General features: G+C 40.7%; 1 protein-coding gene across 4 annotated transcripts in view; it reads left to right on the top strand.

Moving 5' to 3' along the window:
* The window catches only part of SLC9A7 (solute carrier family 9 member A7), a 159,933-nt gene that overhangs the window by 78,622 nt on the left and 57,876 nt on the right, over positions 1-23,435 (top strand). For all 4 annotated transcript variants that reach the window (XM_008961953.4, XM_024927282.4, XM_008961952.4 and 1 more), the window contains exons 3-7: positions 831-908; positions 7,930-8,006; positions 10,836-10,948; positions 17,909-18,014; positions 18,395-18,536. In XM_008961953.4, coding sequence (XP_008960201.3) covers positions 831-908; positions 7,930-8,006; positions 10,836-10,948; positions 17,909-18,014; positions 18,395-18,536 — 516 coding nt within the window. The remainder of the gene's footprint in view (positions 1-830; positions 909-7,929; positions 8,007-10,835; positions 10,949-17,908; positions 18,015-18,394; positions 18,537-23,435) is intronic.

The raw sequence follows: 23,435 nt of genomic DNA, 5'->3' as shown, positions 1-23,435 counted from the left end.
GTTGCCCAATTTATGCTGATGTTCAGGAGCCACTAACATCACTGGTGACTTTGATTTAGGCTACATCAAGTGTCACAGAAGGCTGGTCACTCAAAAGAGACTTAAATTCAGCACAATTTTGTCTATAAAGGATTCTGTGAGGGGATCCAGGAAGTTAATAAAGAATCACGATGGCATCTTTTATTGCAGTTGAGCCTTTATAAACGTGTGATGAAAATCAAGATTTTTTTTTTTTTTGAGATGGAGTCTCGCTCTGTTGCTCAGGCTGGAGTGCAGTGGTGTGATCTCAGCTCACTGCAACCTCTGCCTCCTGGGTTCAAGCGATTCTCCTGCCTCAGCCTCCCAAGTAGCTGGGATTACAGGCATCTGTCACCACACCTGGCTAATTTTTGTATTTTTAGTAGAGATGGGGTTTCACCATATTGGCCAGGCTGGTCTCGAACTCCTGACCTTGTGATCTACCCGCCTTGGCCTCCCAAAGTGCTAGGATTACAGGCATGAGCCACCGTGCCTGGCCAAGATGATTTTATGAAAAACACTGGCCAGAAGCTTTCTGTGAGTTCTCAAAATTGCATGAAACTGTTGTGTCTTATTATGTTTTAAAACAGCACAAGCAAGATCATAAGAGCAAAAGTGTTATGGGGAGAAGAGCATGCCAGTCCATGGGGAGTCATAGCTTCTCCTCTGGGATAAGTCCATGATTTTTCACATTTATGTTGTTTGCTCTAAATATTCAAACTTTAGTCAATGGCTTCAAATATTAAGCAGATATTATAGCATGAATTGGAGTTAAATAAAAAATTGGCTTTTTTTTCTTTTTAAACTTTCAGGTAACATTCGATCCAGAAGTATTTTTCAACATTCTTCTGCCTCCAATTATTTTTCATGCTGGATACAGCTTAAAGAAGGTAAGATGTTTTTGCCAGTATTTCTGAAATCATGTGAATCTCTGTGTTAATTTACCTGCATAATTTTCTAGTTATTTTTCTTCTCCCAGATTGCTTATTACTTTGTTCTGCACCCACTCAGAGACTATAGTTGACTTCTCATCAATGATTCATTTCTGTTTTAAAATCTGGAACTCCCATACATTGCCAGTGGGAAGGTAAAATGGTACAGCCACTCTGGAAAACAAGTTGGCAGTTTCTAATAAAACTAAAGTTGAAATTGCCATATGACCCACAATTTCACTCCTAAGGATTTATCCCAGAGGAGTGAAAACTTATGTTCACATAAAAACCTACACATGATTGTTCATACCAAGTTGTAATAGACAAACACTGGAAACAACCAAAATGTTCTGTAATAGGTGAATGGTTAAACAAACTATGGTATATCCATGTCGTAGAGTATTACTCAACAATAAAACAGAACAACCTATTAATACACCCAACAACCTTTATGAATCTCAAAGGCATTATGCCGAGTGAAAAAAATCCAATCTCAAAAGGTTATATACTCTGTGATTTCATTTATATAACATTGTAGAAATGACAAAATTATAGAAATGAGAAACAAATTAGTGGTTGCCAGTGAATAGGGATGGTGGGGGCATTGGGGTGGGGGTGCTTATAAAGGGGTAGCATGAGGGACATCTTCAGGGTGATGGAACAGTTGTGTATTTTGATTGTGGTGGTAGTTATGCAAATCTACACATTTGATTAAATGATAGGGAACTATGCACACACATAATACATATAATGCTAGTTTCTTGGTTTTGATATTGTACCATAGTTATGTAAGATGTAACCATTGGGGGAAACTGGGTGAAGGGTACATGAGACCTCTCTGTACTTAATCTTTGCAACTTATGTGAATCATAATTATTCCAAAATAAAAAGTTTTAAAGAACCTAAGTATCCTTATTACTGAGGGTCATCGTGCTAGACAGCAAGGTTGGGCCAGAGCTTCTAGTTATTTAAAATACTAAATACCAGCCTGGGCAACATAGCAAGACCCTGCCTCTACAAAAAGCAAAAAAATTAGCTGGGCATGGTGGTACATGCCTGTGGTCCTAGTTACTCTTGGAGGAGTCTGAGGTGGGGAGCTTGAGCCTAGGAGTTTGAGGCCGCAGTGAGCCTTGATTGTGTCTCTGTACTCCAGTCTGGGCCACAGAGCAAGACCCGGTCTCTAAAATAAATAAATAAATAAATAAATAAATAAATAAATAAATAAATAAAAACAAATGCCAAATATCTTTACAAATATTTATGGATGGCTCCCTCCCTTTCCCATTGTGGTAATATTGTCTGAAAATTAAGCCTCCCCAAAGGCAGGTAACAGCTGTGGAACTTGTTTCAGCTCTCTTTCTGGATGAGGACTAAAGGAAACCCTTTCAGTGAGTCTAGAGAAGAGAGATTTTGCCTGACAATAAAACTCAACAACATCCTTAGGATCTAGAGAATGCCTCCGAAACTGATAAACTCTAGCTAGGTCAGTTGAGAAAAAAGGAGGAAAGAAACAAATTACCTGTATTAGGAATAAAAGAAGGGACTTTACTACAGACCCTTCAGATATTAAAAGGATAATAAGGGAATACTATGAACAATTTTTGTGCCAATAAGTTTGACAACATTATGATGAGATCTTGCCATGAAAAACAACTCAAAAAAAGAAAAATAAATCTGGCAACCCAGGTGAAATGGACAAATTCCTTGAAAGACATAAATTATCAAAACTGACCTGAGATGGAAAGCTTGAACAGACCTATATTAAAGAAATTGAGTTTATAATGAAAAACCTTTCCACACACCCATATGGCTTTACTGGTGAATTATATCAAGCATTTATGGAAGAAATAATACCAATCTTATACAAATTCTTTCAGAAAATAGAAGAGGGAACACATCCCAATTCATTTTATGAGAGGATGCCGGCCCATCAGGCTGGGTTTTCTATCAAAGCCACTCTGCACTTTTCAGATGATTTTTAAACAATTTCCAACCAACATAAATATAGTTTACAGAGCATTTGCTGTGTATTAGGAACGGATATTCTTTATTTCTGTTTTTACATCCATTCTTTCTAATCTTCACAGAAACTCTGTAAGAAGGTGATGGTGATTGAAGATTAGTTCACACTGCTTCTCCTCCAGGTTTCCAACTCATCGATAAACAGATACAAGGAGTTAACTTGTGATTAAATGATTGATTTATGATCCTAAGTCCCTGGTAAATGCATGTTGGAGTATGTCACTTAGCCTTTAGTAATGGGGCTGCTTACAACCTACCTCATGAATTGAGGACAGGTACCCTTTAGCCACCAGGTCAGTCACAGTTACACCTAAGGAGGCTGAAATGGAGAGATCCTAGAAATTGTTGGGCCTGCGCAAAGCTGCCTCTTTCGCTCATAGCATGGAGGCTACAGGAGCAAGAACAATTCCCCACCTTGTACAACAGGGTCAAGACTACAAGTCAGGGTCAAACTCACTTCCTCTTTCAGAGATCAAGTGACCCCTCCTTACTGCATAACCTTCAGGGCAGGAGGGGAAGGGGGAGAGGAATGGAACATAAGTTCTGTCTGCATAATAGGTGCTTGAGGAACGGAGGCTGTGTGTTTCTGCACGCCAGCCCAGTGCATTTGTGTACTCACATGTAGAGTGTCCTGTGTTTTACTGATGATGAATCTCAGCTCAGAATGATTAATGATGCATATGAGGTTACGTAGATAACGCGGGACTGAGTCAAGGTGATACCCTCTCTGTCTGACTCCAGGGCCCAGAGTTGTTCTTTTATGCCTTATTGCCTCTGGATTTAGGTTTTCTGTACAAAAAAGACTATATTGTTTTCCTGACTACTCTGGGGTTGCCAGGGTCATCCGAATTTGTATGTCATCTATTGACATGTAGTAGATAGGAGATGGTTATTATGGGTATAAATAACGTTATTTTTTACGTAAGTGGAGAATTTGGGAACTCTTCTTCAGATCAAATGGGTGATGAGTAATTTGATATTTTACATAACTAATCTTAATGTATAATCAGTTATAGTTGTTTTAAAATGAAACCAAATCATGGGTTGTGAAAGCCACTATGATGGTTGAAAGACATTTTAGTTTTTGCAGAACCTTCCCTTTATCAGCACCATTTTCTCAAAAGAAAAACACCTCACAGGCTTTGCCAGTTCCCAATTTGTTTTTGAGATGCTAGCCTGAGTGGGAAAAAACTCACAAATTGGTTTTTCTCTGCTCTCACACTACAGTAACAACACAGAAGACTTCTGTGATTAAATGTGGGAGGGATTTCTTCCCACCAGCAAACAAGCAATGAATTCTGCAGCGGACACCAGCTGGGTGTCCTCCAGTTCAGTTCTGACACTATCTACCTGGAGATAATGCCAGATCCCATGGAAGGCTCAGTCCCGCAATACTGCCCCCCGCCCCACCTCAGACACCTGTCACAAGTCTGGGACTTCTGACTGCCTGGCTTCAAGTTGGGGTTCCCACGACCCCCTCTTTGAGTTTCATTACATTGCTATAGTGGCTCACAGAACTCAGGGAAACACTCATATTTACCAGTTTATTATAAAAGATATTACAAAGGATACAGATGAAGAGATGCATAAGGCAAGGTGTGGAGAAAGGGGCACAGAACTTCCATGCCCTCCCGGGACACCACCGTCCAGGAACCTCCATGTATTCAGCTGTTTGGAAGCTCTCGGAACCCCATCCTTTTGAACCTTTTACAGAGGTTTCATTGCATAGGCGTGATTGACAACCATGTAGAAAAGTGATTGGACAAAAGGGATGTGATGTAATGCTGATAGACTGAGTGGGGAAACCCAGCAAGGCCTGTGTGTTCAGATTCTTCTTGGCCTCTCTGTGTGGCATTCCTTCCTCCCCAGTGTGGGGCAGGATCCCTTCTGAAATGAGGGTCTTATGACCTACTTCAAAAAGGCAGGAGAAAATTAGAGTATATTTTTAGTTTCTATGGCCTGCCTTGGGACAAAAAAGGAGCAGATGAAAGGAGGGCAAGAGAAGGTCAGAGGGATTCTATTTTTTTGCTACCTGCTTCTGAGGCCTAAAGTGCCCAGCATTACAACAAAAGACTGTAACAAGAGCTATGGGAGTTTATGAGCCAGGAACTGTAGATGAAAATCAGTACATACACATCATAATATCACAGCTAGTCTTTCAGGTTATGAACTATTAGTTTAGTCTCTTTCCTTTTTAAATTGTCCCTATAAAAGCACCTAAATAGTTGGTCCTTAATATGGTTGCCATCTCTGATGAAACCTGTTGTCAGTGAAATGTGTAATAAATACTTCACCATTCACATCATATAGCTATCATGCAGACCTGGGCTTTCTGACTTGAAAAAAGTTCTCATTGGATTTAGCTTTGATTTTGTGCTACCACTCATGGTTTGCTTAGAGGGCCTTGGCAGGGAAATAATTCACCCATAGAAGCCGTTATTGGTGGACTCCCCCACCAAACACACACACACACACACACACACACACACACACACACACACACACACACACACATTCACACATTCACTCTCTCTCTCTCTCTTTCTCTCTCTCTCTCCCTCACTCACACACACATATACAATAACATGTTAAAACTTGCCAGTGAGGAATGGGAGGGGATAGGATTTCCCAAGGAGTAGCAGTGTGAGGCTTAGAATGGTACAGCTAGAAATTGGGATATCAGGTAGATTTTCACCAAAGCAAAACTTCTCATCCTGGCCTGTCTTGGGCTTATATTTTTGAAGACTTTGCCAGGGCATGCCATCATCTCCTTTTGTCTCTTCTTGTCATTTTATAATTGCAGAGGAAAAGTAAGGGAGATTCTGAACTAGTCATGGCTGTATTGTAACCAAATAAGGGTGGGATGAAAGATCTAGGATTTTACCGGACACCTCCTGTCCTTTCTTTCCCAAAGAGAAGTGGGAATCGAAGAGCTGGGTAGCAGGGCAGCTTGCGCAGTGAGAGCATGATGCTTTGGGGTCAGGAGACCAGCTTTCCAGTCTGTGGCTTGGTTTGGCGGACGTGTGACTTGAAACAGCTTACATCATGCCTTTGAGCCTTGGGTTCTCTCGTATATGATGGTCCAAATAACACCTTCCAGATAGATCATTGTGAGAATTGGATGGGCTAATATATGTGAAAACACTTTGTGAACTATGAAGTATACGTTTAAGTACTAGACATAATACACAAATAGGTAGTATAGCTTTTCAAAATACAGTTAAGTTTCAGCTCACATCAGCAGATATGAACGGGAGATGGGTAATTGTGTGTGTGTGATTTTAGAATATATTATGAAAGTATTTTTGGCTGCAGATTTACATTCCTAATTTTTTTGCTTTGGCTAATGTCATGAATATGTATTTATCTAATTTATATTCAGAGTTACCATGGGAATATCTACCCAAAGGAAAGCTGAGTGGCAAGGAAAAGCACATCTGGGATTGAAATTTGTTCTTGGATACCTCACAAGTGTCATTCATCTCATGCCTTGTTCTTGGTACACTCCTAGCCCTCCCTGATTGAAGCCCTTTATGGAGATTTTAAAGGGAAGCAGACTCACAGCTGTTGATTTTTTGGAAATATATATTTTCTCAAAACATTGGTGTATAAATGCATTCGATTAAAAACAAAAAGGCGGTTATCTAAGAGGCAAACATAATGTGTCCATCTTATGTACAGGCAGCACCCTCATTCGGTGCCTGTCAGCATGGCAAGCCCTTGAAGGATTCTCTCCTGAGCAGGTGGCTTAGGGGCAGCAGGCATTCCTTAACACCTTCTTCACTGACTCAGATAGGGGCAAGCACTGGGAAGGCCCTGTGTCTGGGATGCAGACCAGAGGACGCCTGCAGCCCTTTGTCTGGTCATGCTTCATGGTAGCTGCCTGATCTAGGCTGGGTTCTTCTTCCTGCACCCTGTTTTTTTCTGATGTTGCTCAGCTGACATGCTGGGGCTCTCCTGCCTTTTAAAAAAATTTTAGGTAAAGTATTCCTGGCCCTTGTTTGATCAGAGTGTTGGGAGATTTTTGTCTGTTTTTGTTAAATAGTTCTGATTGTCAAATGAGAATGGCTTATGCCTTGAGGAGGCAGAACTGTGTCTTAGGATCCCAAGAACAGGCAGAATTTCCTCCGTCAAAATATCCCACAGGCCTAATGACTTGTAAGAAGTAAATCCTTCCAAGACAACATGGTAAAACAAGTAAATCCGTGTGTGTGTGTGTGTGTGTGTGTTTATATTTTTAAGGTAACCAATGAATGTGCAAAAGCATTGAAAGGATTGTAGTTTTGCCACTTTCTGAATAATTTCTAGCTGTGATATTGATATGTGTTTCTTCTTGTATAAACTTGGCCATCTTAAATGGAACTATCTGTTTCTCATTTCTCCACATCCATCTCTATTGTCCCTCTTTCCCAGGCTTCAGACATTAATCTAGATGAATATAAGGAGACGCTTCAGGTTCCATGAGCAGATATTTAGGACTCTGTTTTCTGATATCAAATTAAGCAGAAAGCTCATGACATAGCACCTTCACACTTTATTTGTTTTAAACTTCTATCTGTGATGATCTTCTGAGGTACCACCAGAACTGGAAGTGATGTGCTATATCACTGAGTAAAATGGTTTGGGTTAAATCTATAAAAATGATTGGTCTACTCACACACACACGCACAACATATACACACACTTAATGTGATTTAATGTAATCATCCAGAGCAGTTTTGTCTGAAAATTTACTAAGTCCTTGCTTACTTGCTCAGTACCTGGCTGTATAGAAGATAACTTAAAACCATGATGTCTAAGGTTAAATAACACCATATAGGAGTAACTTCAGTTGTTACTTGATGTAATGGAAACAGTAAGTAGATTTCCACTTTTTAGAGACTTTTAATGTGTTTCTTAAGCTCATTGTTGAAAATCACAATGTGATTCCTGGGTTTTGTTTGTTTGTTTTATTCAGAGACACTTTTTCAGAAATCTTGGATCTATACTGGCCTATGCCTTCTTGGGGACTGCTGTTTCATGCTTCATTATTGGGTAAGTGAACCTTTGTCATATAACCAAATTAACACACGTTCCATAGGGATGAGATCCATTTGGGTCCACAGAGTCCAGTATTTTGATATTTTTGATGATGGCAGTCAGGATCAAGAGTTACACCGTTCAGTATGGTAGCTATTAGCCACGTGTGGCTATTTAAGTTAAGATCAATTTACATGAAATAAAATTATACCCAGCACCCAGATCTTGGTTTCTGTTATCATTATTTGATAAAAACAACCAGAGCCCCTTGCAGAAATGGCTAATTCTAGGGCTGGGGCAGGAAATATACAAGATGAAAAGGGAGTATCTTGTAATGCCAGAAAGTAAGGAAGTACTCAGAAAACAGACAGACAAAAGAATGTGGGGGATGTCAAAGGGACACAAGAGCCAACCTGAAAGCCCCTGTAATGGTCAAAGCCCCCCCACAATGGCTGAAGAATGACAAAACAAATAACATTGCATTAGAGTATCCCCAAGAGCATAAAGTAAGTATCACTGAGTCCATATGGATATAAGTAAGTGATTGGATGAATAAATAAATGGGGGAAAGAGACAAATCTCCTGTGCAGAAGAATTCCAAATACTTTATGTAGATACATCCCCCCTCAAGGAGGTGGAGCTCAGTCCCCTCCCACTCCCTCTTTGACTGTGGGCTGTGCGTAGTGACTTCTTTCTGAAGAGTACAGTACAGAAAGCAGGAAAAAAGAGTAGCTTTACAGTGGAGAAACCTGACAAATACTACCTCAACCAGGTGATCAAGGTCAACATCAGCAGTGGTAAGTCACGTTGATAGTATGTACCTTGATATTTGTGATGAGAAGGATACTCTACTTCTCTGGTTGTTCACTTAAAACCATATTACCTCAGTCTAACCATGAGAAAAAAAATCAGACAAATCCTAGTCGAAGGATATTCTACAAAATATCTGAGCAGTACTCCTTAAATCTGCCAAGGTCATCAAAAATGAGCAAAGTCTGGCCGGGCGAAGTGGCTCACGCCTGTAATCCCAGCACTTTGGGAGGCCGAGGCAGGCAGATCACAAGGTCAGGAGATTGAGACCATCCTGGCTAACACGGTGAAACCCCGTCTCTACTAAAAATACAAAAAAAAAAAAATTAGCCGGGAGTGGTGGCGGGCGCCTGTAGTCCCAGCTACTTGGGAGGCTGAGGCAGGAGAATAGCGTGAACCCGGGAGGCGGAGCTTGCAGTGAGCCGAGATTGCGCCATTGCACTCCAGCCTGGGTGACAGAGCGAGACTCTGTCTCAAAAAAACAAAATGAGCAAAGTCTAAGAAACTGTCACAGTCATGAGGAGACTAAAGGGATTGGATGACTAAACGCCATGTGGTATCCCGGATAAGATCCTGGAACAGAAAAAGGACATTAGGTTAAAAACTAAGAAAATCTGAATAAAGTTAGGATTTTTATTAATTTTTTAACAATTAGCTAGAAGCCTGGAGATAATAGCAGGGGCCTTTTGTGCCATCAAAAAAGGAGGGGCTTTGACTTATCCTTTAAGAGATACATATTATTGAAGAATGACACGTTACATAACTGGCATTAGTGATGATAGGAAGCAAAATGGGGAAAAGGCTGCCGGAGAAGTCTATTGTTTAGGTCACAGACTGGTGGAAGGAAATGGAGAGGAAGGTCTTGTTCCAGGAATGTTTAAAGGGTACATGAAAGAAGCCTTTGATAAGCAACAAAGGGCACATCAAATCTGTAACATACAATTCCTGTGAAAAGAAATTGAGCTGGTTAAGTGTCTAGAACAGTGTCTGGCACACAATAGGCAAGCATTAAGTTATAGCTGTTTCTTCTCAAAATGATTCCATTCTGTGAATAGTTCTTTTGCTTCTAGCTTAGCTAGTCCACCCTTCTAAGCATTTGAGACACAAAGGTGGGCAATGGCATCAAGAATCTCATTATTAGAGCATTGGCTGTAGGGTATAATGAGTCAAGTCCATGGTTATTTTTACTCCTCTAACCCCTGCAGCTGCTGCTATCACTGCTGCTGCCACCACACGCACACACACAGACACACACACACACATGCACGCACAGATACCCTTGTAACATGTACTAGACCTTTTCACACTCCTCACTCCTCCCAATTTGTAAGCTGTCCTGTAGGAAATGTGCTTCCACCAAGCTGAAAAATTTAACTTGGTAGTCCCTCTTAGCCCACGTCATAGTCTACATAGCATAAGGAGGGCTATTGCTGGCCTGCCTGACCCATGCAAAGAGTGAAAGCCCAGATATCTTGATGGGTATATAAATGTTCTAATAGGACATTTAAAGATATTCACCTCTTTTTCCTTTTTTTGAAATAATTCTTGGCAGAGAAGGCAAGATCCTTTGGATCTTTCTGACCAACCCATTTTTTTCTCTCTAGTTGCATCCAGTCTACTGATTTCTCTGACTTTAAATGCATTATCTTAGAGTCTTATGAGTTTTGTAGCAACTTATTGCTACAAAAACATTATGCCAGGTTCTGTCTCTTCCTTTCCTCTGTATTACCCAGTTGCGTCAAATGCCTTAGCTTTGTTGCTAATTGAAGACTGTGCTTCATGGTTGCTTTAGTTGTTAGCCAGTACAACTTTTAAAAATGAAATGTTCAGATATTTCAGCAAGATGACATTAACTGCAAACTATTACTTGATGCCAAAGTCCTGCTGGCAATGTCTCTGGTAAGTGTGAAACCATGGCAGCTGCCTGTTGTTTTCATAAATCTCTAAGAGCAGCATTCTAGTGCTATTCTGCTTGCGTGTTTGCTAAGTTACTTATTTTTTTCTCCTGACATGGTTTACCTTACCTTCTTACAGAAATCTCATGTATGGTGTGGTGAAGCTCATGAAGATTATGGGACAGCTCTCAGATAAATTTTACTACACAGATTGTCTCTTTTTTGGAGCAATCATCTCTGCCACTGACCCAGGTATTTGGCTTTGTGTATTTGTCTTTATTATTATGATATTCCATTATTTAAATCTTTAAAAGTTCAGAGCAATCATTAACTTTTGTTGCAGTAGGGAGAATGTAGTATTTATTTGCATGGCATGGTGGTGGAAGAAGTGACCAATACGTGGGTCTAACAGACTTAGATGGCTTTTCTTTTCCTTTTTCCTTTTTTGAGACAGGATCTCACTCTGTTGCCCAAGCTAGAGTGCAGTGGTGCAGTCACAGCTCACTGCAGCCTTGACCTCCTGGGCTCAAGCAATCCTCCTGCCTCAGCCTCCCAAGCAGCGGGACTACAGTTAGATGGCTTTTCTAAGAAGGGCATGCAATTTCCTTTTTTATTATTAATTTTTTTATTGTTTTAAAAATGCCTGACATAAAATTTACTCTTAACAATTCCTTTTTTTTTTTTTTGAGACAGAGTCTTGCTCTGTTGTCCAGGCTGGAGTGCAGTGACACGATCTCGGCTCACTGCAGACTCTACCTCCCATGTTCACGCCATTCTCCTGCCTCAGCGTCCTGAGTAGCTGGGACTACAGGCGCCTGCCACCACGCCTGGCTAATTTTTTTGTATTTTTAGTAGAGACAGGGTTTCACCGTGTTAGCCAGGATGGTCTCGATCTCCTGACTTCGTGATCCACCCGCCTTGGCCTCCCAAAGTGCTGGGATTACAGGTGTGAGCCACCGTGCCCAGCCTATCTTAACAATTTCTAAGTGTATAGTTCAGTAGAGTTAAGTATACCCACATCATTGTGAAACCAATCCCCAGAACCTTTTCATCTTGCAAAATTGAAATGCTATACCCATTAAATAACAACTTCCCAGTCCCCCTTCCCTGCAGCCCCTGGCAGCTACCTTTGACTTTCTGTCTCTATGAACTTGACTACTGTAGATACTTCATACAAGTGAAATCATACAGTATTTGTCCTTTTGTGACTGGCTTATTTCACTTAGCATAATGTCCTCAAAGTTCATCCATTTTATAGCATTTCTCATAATTTCCTAACCTTTAAGGCTGAATAATATTCCATTGTATCTGTATAGCATGTTTTTTTTGTTTTGTTTTGTTTTTGAGATGGAGTTTCACTCTTGTTGCCCAGGCTGGAGTGCAATGGCGCAATCTTGGCTCACCGTAACCTCTGCCTCCGCCTCCGCCTCCTCTGCCTCAGCCTCCGGAGTACCTGGGATTATAGGCATGCACCACCATGCCCGGCTAATTTTTTTGTATTTTTAGTAGAGACAGGGTTTCTCCATGTTGGTCAGTCTGGTCTCAAACTCCCAACCTCAGGTGATCCGCCCACCTCGGCCTCCCAAAGTGCTGGAATTACAGGCGTGAGCCACCGTGCCCGGCTGTATAACATGTTTTACCTTTCGTCTTAGAATGACTAATTTGGTCATAAGTTTTACACTTAGATTTTCTTCTTTCCCAGTGTTGCCCTTTTGCCTTCTTTTATGTAACATAGCATTTGGGTTAAATAATACCTTTTCTTAGTAGAAACACACATGATTATCTGTAGTGAATGTAATTTAATTTGTAAACTCCTTTTGTGCGGCATTCCTGCAGGACTGTGCACTGTGACATGGTTTTCTATTCATCAATCCCTTGCCTTGTATTTTTCAAGTGTTGGTTGAACCAATTCTTAGAAGTGAATTATTACACCCTCCCTTGCAGCTCAAAAACAAACAAAAAAGTTCTCCTTTCCAAGTTGAAACCTATAATTTGATCAGTTTGCATAAAGTAGTTACAGCTATTCTCTTCCTTAGTGTCATCTATTGAGAGTACACCTTAGGGAAAGAAGTTCTGGAGAATGAGCTGCTCCTGTCCTCACGGGAGAGATAGAAAGGTCTGCTCAATGTCTCCAATGCCCTCTAATATTCTGAACAGTAATAACCTTAAAGATACTAAGATACCCCACTTGACCATGCCCCTTGGGGGTCCTCTCCATCAGTGCTATCTTTCTGTGAAGATGGAGATGTTCTATAATCTGCGAGTCCATTGTGGTAACCAGTAGCCACATGTGGCTTTTGAGCACTTGAAATGTAGGGTAATGCAATAGGGGGACTGATTTTAACTTTTATTTAATGTTAAGTAATTTAAATGTATATAGCCACATGTGGCTAATGGTTACCACATCAAACAGCATAGCTCTAGACAGTTGTGTGGTTCTGAAGAATCTCAATGTTCAAAAAAAAAACATTGACCTCTCTTACCCTCATATTTTATTACAAACACCCTGAGTAAATTAGTATTGAAGACTTGGCTGTCGAGGCACTCTGGTTTGTGAAAAGGTGGGATTTGGAGTCACAGGCCTTGGGTTTAGTTCTAGCCCTACCAATCACTGATCGGGTGGCCTGGGCACACATTGTCCCCTCACATCAGTTTCCTCATATATAAAGTAGAAATGATGGCACCTATCTCCTAAGGCTATTGTGAAGATGAAATGAAACAACACGTGTAAGGCACTGAGTGTACCCTGTCTAAATTATGCTGGTCTGTGTCCACATCTGACTCAGGCAGAGATTTCTCAGTTTTCCTTATGTTTAAAAAATAAATAAATAACAGATCATCTCTTAAGCCAAGCATGTTTCCAAAGAGAACTCTGAAAATCAGCTTTATTATTTTAATCCTGTGCTGTCTGTGACTGTCTCCAGATGTGTGTCTGTGGAGAAATAGATCTTCATAAGTCTGAGAAAGGTATTTAGTCTGTCCGAAAATGTGTTTCTAAGTATACTCATCTATAATTTTATTACTGACATCTTACTAGTACCACTAACAAGTAAAGGGAAGTTAGTTTAACATAAAGATTATTGATATTGTTTCCTGAGCTATCAGTGTTACTTCATTTAATTGGATAGAGAGGCTTACTTTTCTAGATTATCTTTGTAATTGTTTACTTCCCTTTAATGTGTCTATGCTATGGTAGAGAATAATGGAAGGCATTACCATGCTACTCCATTTTCATTTGGCCTATGAAGACTGGCACAGTAAGGGCTTTATAGAAATGGAAGTTGTAGAAAATTGAAAGTTTAAACTTATTAAGCATCAGGACATTAACTTTAACTGCTTTTTAAATAGAAATATTCCTGAAATGTAGAATGTTTTTGTAAATTAGAAGTGTTTTACCAGCCTCCTAAAAAATCTGTTGTTTGAAAACTTGGGTCATAAAAGAGATAAAATCTTAGTGCAGAGTTAAGCATCACAAGACCAGATTGACTTCTAGTACCTGGTGCATCAAACAAAAATTCTGATATTGGCAGCCTGGGCAACATAGTAGAACTTCATCCCCACAAAAAAATTGTAAAAATTAGCTGGCCATAGTGGTGATTGCCTATAGTTCCAGCTACTCGGGGGGCTGAGGCAAGACGATTGCTTGAGCCCAGGAGTTTGAGGCTGCAGTGAGCTGTGATAGCACCACTGCACTCCAGCCTGGATGACAGAGCAAGACCCTGTCTTTAAAAAATGAAACACAAAACTTTATAGTGTTAGGATACAGAGTGGTATTGACTGATATGAAGGAATAAGAATCCTTGTCCCTGATTACTGTACTTGGCTTGAGACATGAGTCTTTGGTCTTCTGGTCAAAGGTGACATAATATATGTGGGATAGTGTAGGCTGCACTGTGACAGGGAGCCTTCTCCAGTCTGTGGTCATGTGTCATGGCTGCCATGTGCCATCTTTATGGGCTTTTGTTTTAGACGAATCCACAATTAAAGAAAAAAACACATTTCCACCCCATGGTGCCTTCCTAGGCAGCCACCAGAGAACATATGCCACTGCACTCCAGCCTAGGCGACAGAGACCCTGTCTAAAAAGAAAAGAAAAATAGAAACCCGTGAGTCAGGCTGATTGACTCAAGGAGTACAAAGGTGATGAATTAAAATTGGGGAAATGACATCATGATGGTTCACAGGAAGGGCATGCAATTTCCTTTTTTATTATTAATTTTTTATTGTGGTAAAAATGCCTGACATAAAATTTACTATCTTAACAATTTCTTTTTCTTTTTCTTTTTTTTTTTTTTTGAGATGGAGTCTTACTCTGTCGCCCAGGCTGGAGTGCATCCTTTGGGACTTGGTTCAAATGTGCCACCTGCCTAGTCACTCTTTCTAGACTCCATTATCTGCTCCCTCAGCTCTTTGAGTTAGGTCTGTTTTGTACATGTCAGTGCTTGCCACTTTGTACTGAGTGCTCACAAGTGCTAAGTGCCCTTGACTACATGGATGATGTGTCCAAGAAAAGTTAGTTGAATGAACACATTTAGGTCCTTGAGTTTTTCCTTCTTCATATATCTGCCATTCTTTTGTTTTTCCCACTGCCTGTACCCAGTGATCTTTAGTTAGTTAATTGTGATTTCTCAGTCTGTGTTCAGTTGGAAATAGCTGTGACTCTGCTCACCCTGATTTCAAGGGTCCTGCTGTAGGGAGGAGGGCAGTTTGTTTCATCTCTCCCATTAAAGACCACTTAGCCAGTCTGTCATCCCCATCCCATCATCTTCCAGTTGTCAGCACCCACATCCCACCCCCCGTGGTCAGGCACAGACTTGCTCAGGAGGGGCACAGAAGGGTTCCTGACCTGTTTTGTGAGATAATGAGCAGGGAGAATGAGAAGTTGAAACAGATCAGTGCTATGTACGCGTTTATTGTTATTATTATTAATTATGCTTTTAGGCCAGGTGTGGTATGCTTCTGTGGTCCCATCTACTTGGGAGGCTGAGATGGGGGGAATTGCTTAAGCCCAGGAGTTCCAGGCTATAGTGAACTATAATCACACCACTGTACCCCAGCCTGGGCAACAGAGCAAGACCCTGTCTCAAAAAATATATAGAAATAAAAATAAAAATAAAAATTTTAAAAAATGGGCAAAACCAAATGATAGTGTCAGGGAATGTGCATTTGTGTGATTAAATTATAGGGAAAGGCAAGAAAATGATGACTATAAAATTTAGTTTAGCGGTTCCCTTTAGTGAAGGAAGAGGCTTCAGACTGGGATGGGACATATAGGGGACTGACAAAGTTCTATTTCTTGAACAGGGGTGTGGTTACAAGACTGGTTGGCTTATAATAACTCACTAAACTGAACATTTGTTTGGCTTGGTTTTCTAATTGTATCAATTAGTAATGCTTTTGGCTGCAAAGAACAGAAAAACCTGGCTAATCCCTGCTTAAACAAATAGATATTTATCTTGGGTACCAGTACTGGGCTGATGTCCCGGCTTCCACTACAATCATAAAAAATACTACACTCAGTCTTTCTGCTGCACTGTTCTGGGGTTTCAGTCACACATCAGTTGCCCCATGGAGGCAAGATGACTGCGTTGGTGTCTGGCCTCTCTGCCCTCTTCCTGACAGGAAGAGGTAATGCTTTCTGCAAGGGAAGCTGGGAAAGTGGGTTTTTAGTTTTTGCAGTTGTATGGTAGAAACCATCGAGAGAGGGTAGTTGGGTATGAGTGTTGAGAGAGAACACAGCTCTCGTGCATGTATCTAGATCGGTGGTTCTCAGTCAGGGGCGATATTGCCCCTGCCCCCACCCCCGTCATTATTATTTTAAGCAACACACACACCATATTTCAAAGGCTTGGCACAAAGATGGAATTTATAAAATCTAATTAATCTTTTTTTTGAGACAGAGTTTCACTCTTGTTGCCCAGCCTGGAGTGCAATGGCGCAATCTTGGCTCACCGCAACCTTTGCCTCCCAGGCTCAAGCAATTCTCCCACCTCAGCCTCTGGAGTAGCTGGGATTACAGGCGCCTGCCACCACACCCGGCTAATTTTGTATTTTTAGTAGAGATGGAGTTTCTCCATGTTGGTCTGGCTGGTCTCGAACTCCCAACCTCAGAGATCTACTTGCCTCGGCCTCCCAAAGTGCTGGGATTACAGGCGTGAGCCACCGCACCTGGCCCTTTTTTTTTCTTTCTTTCCTTTTTTTTCTTTTTTTTTTTTTTGAGATGGAGTTTCACTCTTGTTGCCCAGGCTGGAGTGCAATGGCACGATCTTGGCTCACTGCAACCTCTGCCTCCTGGGTTCAAGTGATTCTCCTGCCTCAGCCTCCCAAGTAGCTGGGATTACAGGCATATGCTACCATGACCAACTAATTTTGTATTTTTAGTAGAGACGGGGCTTCACCGTGTTGGTCAGGCTTGTGTCGAACTCCTGACCTCAGGTGATCCACCCGCCTCGGCCTCCCAAAGTGCTGGGATTACAGGCGTAAGCCACCACGCCTGGCCCTTTTTTTTTCCTTTCTGTTTTTGAGACAGAGTTTCACTCTTGTTGCCCAGGCTGGAGTGCAATGGCGTGATCTTGGCTCACTGCAACCTCCGCCTCCTGGGTTCAAGTGATTCTCCTGCCTCAGCCTCTCAAGTAGCTGGGATTACAGGCATGTGCCACCATGCCTGGCTAATTTTGCATTTTTAGTAGAGACGGGGTTTCACCATGTTGGTCAGGCTGGTCTCAAACTCCTCACCTCAGGTGATCCACCTGCCTCAGCCTCCCAAAGTGCTGGAATTACAAGCATGAGCCACCATGCCCGACCAAAATCTCATTAATCATTTTTATAATAACTTTGTTATTTTAACCTTGGCTCTATTGAGCCAGAGAAATCAAAGAGATTTCAACCCACTGGTGAAGCCAAATCACATTGATTGTCATTATTTTTTGAAGTTCTGTAACAGATACTTTCAAAGTGTGATGGGATCACAGTGGAAAGCATAGTGTTTTGGTGCAATATCATTAGACTCAAGCATCATATCAAAGCTCCTTCAGATAAGGAAGATTGCCGTTTTCATTTCTGCCACAGATAGACAAGTCTATCTTTGACTCCCTTGCTATCTCTTGAATCACCCAGTCCCACCCAAGATAGGAATTGCCTCTATAAACCTGTAATCAGTGATTTAAGGTCAGAAACCAAAACTAATTTCTGTGCTTTCGGCTCACTTTTCAGTGACTGTGCTGGCGATATTTAATGAATTGCATGCAGACGTGGATCTTTACGCACTTCTTTTTGGAGAGAGCGTCCTAAATGATGCTGTTGCCATTGTACTGTCCTCGTAAGTAGCAGTGTTTCTGCTGGAGAAGAGCCACCCCAGTTTCCTCTATGCTTTGGGCTAAATTCAGAGGCTTATCTTAAATGTATTACATATTGAATTGGGTGTTTTTCTAAATGAGATTTATCAGCTTTGTGGATAAAATTATGTTGCTTTGTGTGCCCAGCAGCAATCAGAATGCTGACACCAGCGTAACATGGTGGCTGCAGATTAAATTAAATGAATTTACCCTGGGCAATGCTGGCTGCAGATTAAATTAAATGAATTTACCCTGGCCAATGCTTGACAAAATGTAGATAGACCTATGTTTGTCGATATTTTCAGGTACCATAGTGTAAAACCTGTGCAGTCTTTTAAAACTGTCTCTTGTTTTTAAACTTTAGGTCTATTGTTGCCTACCAGCCAGCGGGACTGAACACTCACGCCTTTGATGCTGCTGCCTTTTTTAAGTCAGTTGGCATTTTTCTAGGTATATTTAGTGGCTCTTTTACCATGGGAGCTGTGACTGGTGTTGTCACTGCTCTAATATCCTTTTTGTAGTTTCAGCTCGGGCCTGGGTATGCGTGTGTGGCATTACACTTTCAAAAAGAAAGTTCTCAGCTGTTCTTTCAAATTGGAATTTTACATTGAGTGTTCCACTGGGGCATGATGGCTCCTGAAATATGTCACTTTGGTGAAGCATGACGGTTGGGTCCCTAGCTGAGAGTCTGAGAAAATGTTTAGGAATGCAACCCTAGACTTCGCTCTGTCTTCACCTTTGCTGTTTCTCTCCCTTTCTTGTGATCCAGTTGGAGCATCAGTTTTAGAGGGGTGAAAAGAGCTGAGGAGGCAGGAGGAGACTGAGAATTAGGGACTACTGGCTGGGAAGTACTTTAGCCCCAGCTAGCTGCTGCCAACTGCTGTTCCCGGCCACATGGTGTTATGTGGCGATAGCTAGTTAGTGGCCTTCCGTAAGCAAAGGATGGCCCAGTATTTAGTTTAAACAAACTAAAAAAACAGTGTGGAAAGAGCAGGCATCCCTTCCACAGATGTGGTGAGTCCTGCATCATATCCTCTTTGGTGGGCATTACTATGTAATTTAAACCACATCATTCCAACATGTAATCAATATGGAAAAAAATAACAAAATTATGATAAAAATAATTTTTTTTCTTTTTTTTATTATTATTATACTTTAAGTTTTAGGGTACATGTGCACAATGTGCAGGTTAGTTACATATGTATACATGTGCCATGCTGGTGCGCTGCACCCACTAACTCGTCATCTAGCATTAGGTATATCTCCCAGTGCTATCCCTCCCCCCTTCCCCCACCCCACCACAGTCCCCAGAGTGTGATGTGTTCCCCTTCCTGTGTCCATGTGTTCTCATTGTTCAATTCCCACCTATGAGTGAGAATATGTGGCGTTTGGTTTTTTGTTCTTGCGATAGTTTACTGAGAATGATGATTTCCAATTTCATCCATGTCCCTACAAAGGACATGAACTCATCATTTTTTATAGCTGCATAGTATTCCATGGTGTATATGTGCCACATTTTCTTAATCCAGTCTATCATTGTTGGACATTTGGGTTGGTTCCAAGTCTTTGCTATTGTGAATAATGCCGCAATAAACATACATGCGCATGTGTCTTTATAGCAGCATGATTTATAGTCCTTTGGGTATATACCCAATAATGGGATGGCTGGGTCAAATGGTATTTCTAGTTCTAGATCCCTGAGGAATCGCCACACTGACTTCCACAATGGTTGAACTAGTTTACAGTCCCACCAACAGTGTAAAAGTGTTCCTATTTCTCCACATCCTCTCCAGCACCTGTTGTTTCCTGACTTTTTAATGATTGCCATTCTAACTGGTGTGAGATGCTATCTCATTGTGGTTTTGATTTGCATTTCTCTGATGGCCAGTGACAGTGAGCATTTTTTCATGTGTTTTTTGGCTGCATAAATGTCTTCTTTTGAGAAGTGTCTGTTCATGTCCTTCACCCACTTTTTGATGGGGTTGTTTGTTTTTTTCTTGTAAATTTGTTTGAGTTCATTGTAGATTCTGGATATTAGCCCTTTGTCAGATGAGTAGGTTGCGAAAATGTTCTCCCATTTTGTAGGTTGCCTGTTCACTCTGATGGTAGTTTCTTTTGCTGTGCAGAAGCTCTTTAGTTTAATTAGATCCCATTTGTCAATTTTGGCTTTCGTTGCCATTGCTTTTGGTGTTTTAGACATGAAGTCCTTGCCCATGCCTATGTCCTGAATGGTAATGCCTAGGTTTTCTTCTAGGGTTTTTATGGTTTTAGGTCTAACGTTTAAGTCTTTAATCCATTTTGAATTCATTTTTGTATAAGGTGTAAGGAAGGGATCCAGTTTCAGCTTTCTACATATGGCTAGGCAGTTTTCCCAGCACCATTTATTAAATAGGGAATCCTTTCCCCATTGCTTGTTTTTCTCAGGTTTGTCAAAGATCAGATAGTTGTAGATATGTGGCATTATTTCTGAGGGCTCTGTTCTGTTCCATTGATCTATATCTCTGTTTTGGTACCAGTATCATGCTGTTTTGGTTACTGTAGCCTTGTAGTATAGTTTGAAGTCAGGTAGCGTGATGCCTCCAGCTTTGTTTGGCTTAGGATTGACTTGGCGATGCAGGCTCTTTTTTGGTTCCGTATGAACTTTAAAGTAGTTTTTTCCAATTCTGTGAAGAAAGTCATTGGTAGCTTGATGGGGATGGCATTGAATCTGTAAATTACCTTGGGCAGTATGGCCATTTTCACAATATTGATTCTTCCTACACATGAGCATGGAATGTTTTTCCATTTGTTTGTATCCTCTTTTATTTCCTTGAGCAGTGGTTTGTAGTTCTCCTTGAAGAGGTCCTTCACGTCCCTTGTAAGTTGGATTCCTAGGTATTTTATTCTCTTTGAAGCAATTGTGAATGGGAGTTCACTCATGATTTGGCTCTCTGTCTGTTGTTGGTGTATAAGAATGCTTGTGATTTTTGTACATTGATTTTGTATCCTGAGACTTTGCTGAAGTTGCTTATCAGCTTAAGGAGATTTTGGGCTGAGACAGTGGGGTTTTCTAGATATACAATCATGTCATCTGCAAACAGGGACAATTTGACTTCCTCTTTTCCTAATTGAATACACTTTATTTCCTTCTCCTGCCTAATTGCCCTGGCCAGAACTTCCAACACTATGTTGAATAGAAGTGGTGAGAGAGGGCATCCCTGTCTTGTGCCAGTTTTCAAAGGGAATGCTGTCAGTTATTGCCCATTCAGTATGATATTGCCTGTGGGTTTGTCATAGATAACTCTTATTATTTTGAGATACGTCCCATCAATACCTAATTTATTGAGAGTTTTTAGCATGAAGGTTGTTGAATTTTGTCAAAGGCCTTTTCTGCATCTATTGAGATAATCATGTGGTTTTTGTCTTTGGTTCTGTTTATATGCTAGATTACATTTATTGATTTGCGTATATTGAACCAGCCTTGCATCCCAGGGATGAAGCCCACTTGATCATGGTGAATAAGCTTTTTGATGTGCTGCTGGATTTGGTTTGCCAGTATTTTATTGAGGATTTTTGCATCAATGTTCATCAAGGATATTGGTCTAAAATTCTCTTTTTTGGTTGTGTCTCTGCCAGGCTTTGGTATCAGGATGATGCTGGCCTCATAAAATGAGTTAGGGAGGATTCCCTCTTTTTCTGTTGATTGGAATACTTTCAGAAGGAATGGTACCAGTTCCTCCTTGTACCTCTGGTAGAATTTGGCTGTGAATCCATCTGGTCCTGGACTCTTTTTGGTTGGTAAGCTATTGATTATTGCCACAATTTCAGATCCTGTTATTGGTCTATTCAGAGATTCAACTTCTTCCTGGTTTAGTCTTGGGAGAGTGTATGTGTCGAGGAATTTATCCATTTCTTCTAGATTTTCTAGTTTATTTGCGTAGAGGTGTTTGTAGTATTCTCTGATGGTAGTTTGTATTTCTGTGGGATCGGTGGTGATATCCCCTTTATCATTTTTTATTGTGTCTATTTGATTCTTCTCTCTTTTTCTTTATTAGTCTTGCTAGTGGTTTATCAATTTTGTTGATCCTTTCAAAAAACTAGCTCCTGGATTCATTAATTTTTTGAAGGGTTTTTTGTGTCTCTATTTCCTTCAGTTCTGCTCTGATTTTAGTTATTTCTTGCCTTCTGCTAGCTTTTGAATGTGTTTGCTCTTGCTTTTCTAGTTCTTTTAATTGTGATGTTAGGGTGTCAATTTTGGATCTTTCCTGCTTTCTCTTGTGGGCATTTAATGCTATAAATTTCCCTCTACACACTGCTTTGAATGCGTCCCAGAGATTCTGGTATGTTGTGTCTCTGTTCTCATTGGTTTCAAAGAACATCTTTATTTCTGCCTTCATTTCGTTATGTACCCAGTAGTCATTCAGGAGCAGGTTGTTCAGTTTCCATGTAGTTGAGCGGTTTTGAGTGAGATTCTTAATACTGAGTTCTAGTTTGATTGCACTGTGGTCTGAGAGATAGTTTGTTATAATTTCTGTTCTTTTACATTTGCTGAGGAGTGCTTTACTTCCAAGTACGTGGTCAATTTTGGAATAGGTGTGGTGTGGTGCTGAAAAAAATGTATATTCTGTTGATTTGGGGTGGAGAGTTCTGTAGATGTCTATTAGGTCCGCTTGGTGCAGAGCTGAGTTCAATTCCTGGGTATCCTTGTTGACTTTCTGTCTCATTGATCTGTCTAATGTTGACAGTGGGGTGTTAAGTCTCCCATTATTAATGTGTGGGAGTCTAAGTCTCTTTGTAGGTCACTCAGGACTTGCTTTATGAATCTGGGTGCTTCTGTATTGGGTGCATATATATTTAGGATAGTTAGCTCTTCTTGTTGAATTGATCCCTTTACCATTATGTAATGGCCTTCTTTGTCTCTTTTGATCTTTGTTGGTTTAAAGTCTGTTTTATCAGAGACTAGGATTGCAACCCCTGCCTTTTTTTGTTTTCCATTTGCTTGGTAGATCTTCCTCCATCCTTTTATTTTGAGCCTATGTGTGTCTCTGCACGTGAGTTGGGTTTCCTGAATACAGCACACTGATGGGTCTTGACTCTTTATCCAATTTGCCAGTCTGTGTCTTCTAATTGGAGCATTTAGTCCATTTACATTTAAAGTTAATATTTTTATGTGTGAATTTGATCCTGTCATTATGATGTTAGCTGGTTATTTTGCTCATTAGTTGATGCAGTTTCTTCCTAGTCTCGATGGTCTTTACATTTTGGCATGATTTTGCAGTGGCTGGTACCGGTTGTTCCTTTCCATGTTTAGCGTTTCCTTCAGGAGCTCTTTTAGGGCAGGCCTGATGGTGACAAAATCTCTCAGCATTTGCTTGTCTGTAAAGTATTTTATTTCCCCTTCACTTATGAAGCTTAGTTTGGCTGGA

The sequence above is a fragment of the Pan paniscus genome, chromosome X (genome assembly GCF_029289425.2).
Source record: "Pan paniscus chromosome X, NHGRI_mPanPan1-v2.0_pri, whole genome shotgun sequence".
In the NCBI taxonomy this organism is placed as follows: Eukaryota; Metazoa; Chordata; class Mammalia; order Primates; family Hominidae; genus Pan; species Pan paniscus.
Note: the sequence above shows the minus strand (reverse complement) of the source record. Positions and strands in the feature narration are given on the sequence as shown.